Source organism: Clarias gariepinus, chromosome 11, assembly GCF_024256425.1.
Source record: "Clarias gariepinus isolate MV-2021 ecotype Netherlands chromosome 11, CGAR_prim_01v2, whole genome shotgun sequence".
Lineage (NCBI taxonomy): Eukaryota > Metazoa > Chordata > Actinopteri > Siluriformes > Clariidae > Clarias > Clarias gariepinus.
In genome coordinates this window covers 19019865-19027428 of record NC_071110.1, presented here as the reverse complement: position 1 = coordinate 19027428, position 7564 = coordinate 19019865, and the positions used below count along the sequence as shown (strand labels likewise).

The 7564-nt window shown below is 37.2% G+C and overlaps 1 protein-coding gene across 1 annotated transcript in view; it reads right to left on the bottom strand.

The window, feature by feature from the left end:
- Window positions 1-705: 705 nt before the first annotated feature.
- The window catches only part of mettl16 (methyltransferase 16, N6-methyladenosin), a 45296-nt gene continuing 38437 nt past the window's right edge, over window positions 706-7564 (bottom strand). Inside the window, exons 9-10 of the mRNA XM_053508008.1 lie at window positions 1748-1921; window positions 706-1570 (exon numbers count right to left, since the gene is read on the bottom strand). Coding sequence (XP_053363983.1) covers window positions 1109-1570; window positions 1748-1921 — 636 coding nt within the window. The 3' untranslated portion in view covers window positions 706-1108. The remainder of the gene's footprint in view (window positions 1571-1747; window positions 1922-7564) is intronic.

The following is a 7564-nucleotide window of genomic DNA, read 5'->3' as shown; positions in this document are numbered from 1 at the left end:
AATCTTAACGAAAAGATGTAAATCAAAATCAAACATGCAAACTACAACTGGATACTAAGAACCCATTGAGTCCTATAAAATGCTTTTAGCTCTTAACATCAACAAATGAGGAAGTTGGAATCACAGAGAAAAAAAATGTGACATGACCATGAGATGTCCTATTTAACAGAGCTAACCTAAATATTAAGGGACTAACTACATACTAGCTATCCTTTCCTTTTTAAAAATATTTTACAAATAAGTGAGACATTCAAATCAGACTTCTGATTGCACAGAATAACATCATTATAAAAACAAAACTACATTTATTTCTCTTTATATTTCCCTGTTAAACTAAAGCACCAGCGTTTTGCTAGTGATTGGATACCATCAAGGTAAAAAGTTCAGTATGCTGGCCCCCAAGGAACTCCTTTAATGGCCCTTGTGCTAGTGTTGTTCACAAATAATTGTTTGTAAAGTTCCCACAGACAGATTGATCTTTTACACAAATCAAGTTATCAATAAATAAATATATAAATATCAAGTTATCCGTATTTTCAAGGATCAGACGTTCCATTTGCTGAATGCTTATGGGAACAAATGGAGTGGGCTCTGAGCCACCACGGATGTACAGCGTTCTTTAAAAACTTTACACCATTCAAAAGTTTTATGGAAGACAGTATACAGTGGTACAGTAGAGTACAGTGATGGGATCCTTAGCCGCAGTAATTATCAATTGGATTTAGTCCTTTATTTATGAGAAATTTCACAACAAGTCCAAATTTTACTTGAATGCCCCTTAAACAAATAACATGAACACAATAAATGACAGGCATCACTTAGTTGAAACATATGAATGCAGAGAACCCAACGGATTATGTATGAAAGAACAAATAAAAAAAAATTCTGAGCCACCAACAATTAAAATGTTTATTACAAATGTAATAAAGACAAATGTTCACAAAAAAACTACTGTATCTACACAGCTGTGCACTATTTTACCGCTGTATCTACAGATGTACTTGCAGACTTACAGGTAATCAAAACATTAGTATGTTACCTCATATGGTGCACTTTTAGAAAAATAAGATGTTGAAAAGAAAAAGCAGAAAATGTGTTAAAGCCAGAATCAAACAGACTTGGCTACTCTGCGAAAGAGTGAGTTCTTCATGCTTGTACAGAGCTGGTTCATAAGATCTTTATCCTGACCCTCTACCCAGTGCATCTCAACCAACACATCACTGTCCTCCACCTTTACATTCATCAGGCACTTAAACAGGAAGTTGTAGACTGAGCTGGAGCTTGGGGAAATAGCTGAACTGGAGGTCTTACAGGGGACATCTGTATCCTTTACAAAGTGCCGCTTTGTCTTGGATTCTTCTTCATTACTTGGAGGATGCGCGAGGTCCTGTTTCAGGGTCAGGTCCATGCAGTGGGCAGCAGGGGCTTCAGGCTCTGAGGCTTTAGGCAGCTCACAGAGCTGACGTCTCTGTTCACGCCGTTTCTGCCGAGCATGGACCCAGGTGTTCTCCACAGCAGTCAGGAAGAGGCTGAGTTCAGAGTCGCAGGAGGGAACACGGTTGTGCAAGACCTGAAGACATAGTGCAAAAGTGTCATACCATGCCTGTTCTTCTTCTAGTAAGCGTAACTAGGGAGTTTTTTGTTTAGTTACATTTGTGACTATTACAACCTTCCATTAATAATGTTATTAAAAATAATGAATAAAATAAACAAAATAAAATAAAGCTTGCATGTGTATATTATATACCTTTAGCTCTGTGAGAATGCTCTCCAACCAGTACGTGATGCTCTCTACATTGCTGGTGTGTGTTTGTCCAATGCGGAGAGCCTGAGAGTGCAGTTCTGCTGCTGTGGCTTCTACCACGGTGAAGCTAAGTGGCTTACGTGCCTTCTCCAGCTTACGCTTCTTGTTTGGCGGAGACTAGAACACACAGACACAAAATAAATGTCAGTAGACTAAATGACTGCGCAATCAGACAAACTGATTTTTGTTTTGCATTTATTTAGAATGTATGAATTTGGCAAGTGTGACATTATTATCTGGAACGTGCTATGCTAAGTAATTCCTACTGAATATTCCCTCTCATCTCAGAATTAACCTACTATAGGCTAAAAGAAGAACCTTTCTTATTCAAGGGGAAGAAAAAAACCCAAAAAAACAAATCCTACCTTTTGATTTGTTGAGAAAATTGCTTTAAATAAATGTATGTCATTAGTAACATATTATATTAGACTTTATTTATTAAATTTAATACATTTTACATTCAAAAATATTTTTCAAACTGATATTTACTGCACACAACTACTCTGGCATTTGAGAATCAGACTAACTTACAAGAAAAATCAACTTTCGAAAATAAAAATAAATAAAACACATTGGGTACAGGGTAGGAATTTTTTTTTTTTTAATGAAAAGAGTAGTTAAATTCTTAAAGCCTAATATAAAATATGATCTGATATAACCACACTGTTTTTTCTTTAATACAGTAACAACTTTCACTGTCTGATTTTTCTAAACAGCACTGCTGTTCATGTAAAATGCATTTGAATTCTGACGTTTCAATATTGTAAAAAGCATTAAACGTTGACTGTAATTTGACATTACCATGATCTTCTAATATAAGCTAGATTTTACCAGCAGATGGCAGCAATGCACAAATTAGAATGTTAAAGGTGTGGCTGCTTTTCCTGTCCCTGACCTTGGGTTTACAGTACATCAAATACCACAATATCACAGTATGTGACGTGTGTGCACCATGTGTCGAGAGTCTGACCCACCGGGACATGACCAGTGATGTCTGGGAAAGGCATTGGATTAAGAGGTCCAAAAAACATTCCATTGTATGTCATAATACTTTACAATTACTGTAAGACATTGTAAGTATCAGGGTTGATGTTTACAGTACAAGGGTCTGATAATGTGGTTAAACTGTTATAAAACAGACATACACTCAATGAAAAAAAAATAAAGTACAGAGCAAAATTCTCTTTCCCTCACAATTACACTACATTGGAATCTTGGATTACGAGCATAATTTGTTCCAGAAGTGGGCTCGTATTCCAAAACACTCGTAAACCAAATTAAATTTTCCCATAAGAAATAATGAAAACACAAATTATTCATTCTACAGCCCAAAAAAATAAATACACAAAAATAATTAATAAAAAATATAAAGTAAAAATAAAACAAATTAACCTGCACTTTACCTTTAAAAAAAGTAAAAATAAATCCAGAAAGATAAGTGTTTCCATTTATGCATCCAGACGCTGTGTGTGTGTGTGTGTGTGTGTGTGTGTTTATGTGTGTAAAGCTAAAGTAAGAGGAGACAGCCCCTCACATCTTACACAGTAAACCTTTCTCCTCTCTTATTTGTGTTTCACACAAACACATACCATACCATACCACTTTATTTCTAAAGCACAACAAAGCTGACCAAAGTGCTGTACAAAAGACAACAATCAGGACATATACTGTAGGGTGTTTTATAATAAAAAATGTTAAATTTGATAAATAAAAACGAAAAATTAAAATTTAAAATGATCGTAACAAGAAAAGGAAACAACTAAGAACATGACACAATAATCTACTACTACTAATAATAGTCATAATAAAAATAATAATAATCCAAAGAGAAACATGATATAAAACACAAAACATCTCAAAATGCTTAACACTGAGTTGAAGGCCAGAGAGTAAAAATGAGTTTTTAACCGTGATTTAAAAACAGCCACTGATGGAGCTTGTCGAATGAGTAAGGGTAACTCATTACATAATTGAGGAGCAGCTACTGAAAAGGCACGATCACCTCGAAGTTTGCAACGGGTTTTTGGAATTTCAAGAAGCAGCTTGTCAGTAGACCTGAGAGAGCGAGGTGGAACATATGGGTGCAACAATTCCACCAGATAGGCTGGAGCAAGACCATTTAAACACAAATAAATTATTTATACAAATAAAATAATTTTAAAACGGATCCGAAAATACACTGGAAGCCAGTGAAGGGAAGCTAAGATTGGGGTAATATGCTCTCATCTGCCTATACCAGTTAAAAAACGTGGTGTGGCATTTTGCACCAACTGTAAGCGCGCCATAGTGGTGTGGCTGATTCCAAAGAACAAAGCATTGCAATAGTCAAGACGAGAGGTTATAAAAGCATGGACAACCGATTCCAGGTCCCGCCTTGACAATATAGACTTAATGTTTGCTACTCGCCTCAAATGGAAAAAACAGGATTTTACCACAGCATTTACTTGACTATCCATTTTTAGAGTAGGATCCATTTTAATACCCAAATTTGTAATCAAGGCTTTCTCAGATGGGGCCAAGGAGGCGAGGTTAAAGCGAGCAGATTTGCTCTAAACAACATAACTTCGGTCTTTTCATCATTGACATTTAAGAAATTAAAAGCCAACCACCTTTTAACATCAGCAAGGCAGTCCAAAAGAAGCTTGACAGAACATGCACTATTGTGCTTTAATGGGAGGTAAACTTGACAGTCATCTGCATAAAAATGAAAGGAGATGTTTTATTTTCGGAAAATAGCTCCGAGTGGGAGCAAATACATTGAAAATAAAAGTGAACCAAGAATGGAGCCCTGTGGTACCCCCCAAGGAAGGGCAGCAGAGTTGGAAGTGAAACCATCTATATTAACACAGAAGGTTCTATTAGAGAGGTAGGACCTAAACCACCACAAGGCTGAGCCTGTAATGCCCACCCACTGTTCCCACACACATACATTAACAGGAAAGACTGTTTTGTTTGGAAAATTAGCAAGGAACATCGCTAATGACACTTGTGTGAGCGCATAATAACGGAATAACGGTGTGTGTGTGTGTGAACACAAACTCTGCTCTACAAACTAAAAGGCGAGAGAGTGTGTGTGAGGACCGGTACGGTGTCAAATTACGCGCGGGCACACGTAAGGACAGGAAGAAAGGAATTTTTATGTGTTATAAGAAACAGTACACGGGCGCTGTACACACGTGCTTACAAACACAAAATAAAATATGTTTTACAAACACACGCAGTCACAGTGTTATAGTAAACAGTAGACGCATGCATGGAAATTGATTATACCAGTAAGAGATGCGCACTAAGACTCAGCAGGGGAGATGAATACCCACAATTCCACATCACAAGAGAGAGAAAGACCGTTGGCTCAGCTGTGATCACGTGACGCTCGGCGTCAAAACAAGAAGCGCATGCGTCATATAAATGATACTATATGATACTAAATGCTTGTTTTCCAAGTTAAAATAAAAAAATCTTTGCTTGTCTTGTGGGACACTCGCGTTTCACTGTATTTGTCCATTACAATCATGAAGATCTGTTAACATTAATACGAAACATAATTATTTTGCACCTCTGCATAATGAGGTCAGGACACATGCAACAATGTTTGTGACTCATTTGGCCTTGAGCCTAAGCTGATCAGTTTTTACAAAATTGATAATGGCCAACCCAAACCCAAAATAAAGCACTTCCTTAAAATCAGCATTAAAACAACGTACAAGCTACACCTAAATATGCTATGAGAACAAAGCGAGATCCTTCTCTCAGACATACGTGAACTTTAAACTGTAATCATAGTATCGCTGAGAGATTTAATAGTTTATTAAATGTACCACATTTTATATTCAAGCACATTTATCTAGGCTAACGCCAAAAAAGGATCAAGAGGATTTTCAGTAATATTCATTAACTCAATATTATTTAATAAAAAAAATAAACATAACATACCTAAATTATTGTCAACCCCTACATAAATTCCTAACAAGGCATATATTTTCTGTAATAAATTGAGCTTTTTGCTTTTAAATAATATCAGGCCCTTATTGTGGCCCTAGCACAGAAGAGGCAAGAGAAATTTGGAAAGGTAAAAACAGTGAGCTTGAAGTAATTTTGCTTAAGAGAGTATCATGCCTCATGGGCAGAAGTCTTTACTGGTGAAAAACATTTGCAATTATAAAAGACAATCAATTAACTGGTTGAGTTAAAGTGCACACATTTAAAAACAACTACCAAGGGGAGTAATAAACACATTGTAATAAACACTATCCCTCCAATGTGTCATATGATCAGCAGCTACAGTGGTGTGAAAAACTATTTGCCCCCTTCCTGATTTCTTATTCTTTTGCATGTTTGTCACACAAAATGTTTCTGATCATCAAACACATTTAACTATTAGTCAAAGATAACACAAGTAAACACAAAATGCAGTTTTTAAATGATGGTTTTTATTATTTAGGGAGAAAAAAAAATCCAAATCTACATGGCCCTGTGTGAAAAAGTAATTGCCCCCTGAACCTAATAACTGGTTGGGCCACCCTTAGCAGCAATAACTGCAATCAAGCGTTTGCGATAACTTGCAACGAGTCTTTTAAAGCGCTCTGGAGGAATTTTGGCCCACTCATCTTTGCAGAATTGTTTTTTTGAGGGTTTTCTAGCATGAACCGCCTTTTTAAAGTCATGCCACAACATCTCAATAGGATTCAGGTCAGGACTTTGACTAGGCCACTCCAAAGTCTTCATTTTGTTTTTCTTCAGCCATTCAGAGGTGGATTTGCTGGTGTGTTTTGGGTCATTGTCCTGCTGCAGCACCCAAGATCGCTTCAGCTGGAGTTGACGAACAGATGGCCGGACATTCTCCTTCAGGATTTTTTGGTAGACAGTAGAATTCATGGTTCCATCTATCACAGCAAGCCTTCCAGGTCCTCAAGCAGCAAAACAACCCCAGACCATCACACTACCACCACCATATTTTACTGTTGGTATGATGTTCTTTTTCTGAAATGCTGTGTTACTTTTACGCCAGATGTAACTGGACACGCACCTTCCAAAAAGTTAAACTTGTGTCTCGTCGGTCCAAAAGGTATTTTCCCAAAAGTCTTGGCAATCATTGAGATGTTTTTTAGCAAAATTGAGACGAGCCTTAATGTTCTTTTTGCCTAAAAGTGGTTTGCGCCTTGGAAATCTGCCATGCAGGCCATTTTTGCCCAGTCTCTTTCTTATGGTGGAGTCGTGAACACTGACCTTAATTAAGGCAAGGGAGGCCTGCAGTTCTTTAGATGTTGTCCTGGGATTTTGTGGCCTCTCGGATGAGTTGTCTCTGCGCTCTTGGGGTAATTTTGGTCGGCCGGCCACTCCTGGGAAGGTTCACCACTGTTCCATGTTTTTGCCATTTGTGGTACCAGACTGATAGATCTCAATTACTTTTGTTCTCATTTGTTCCTGAATTTCTTTGGATCTTGGCATGATGTCTAGCTTTTGAGGTGCTTTTGGTCTACTTCTCTGTGTCAGGTAGCTCCTATTTAAGTGATTTCTTGATTGAAACAGGTGTGGCAGTAATCAGGCCTGGGGGTGACTACAGAAATTGAACTCAGGTGTGATAAACCACAGTTAAGTTATTTTTTTAACAAGGGGGGGCAATCACTTTTTCACACAGGGCCATGTAGGTTTCGATTTTTTTTCTTCCTAAATAATAAAAACCATCATTTAAAAACTGCATTTTGTGTTCAATTATGTTATCTTTGACTAATAGTTAAATGTGTTTGATGATCAGAAACA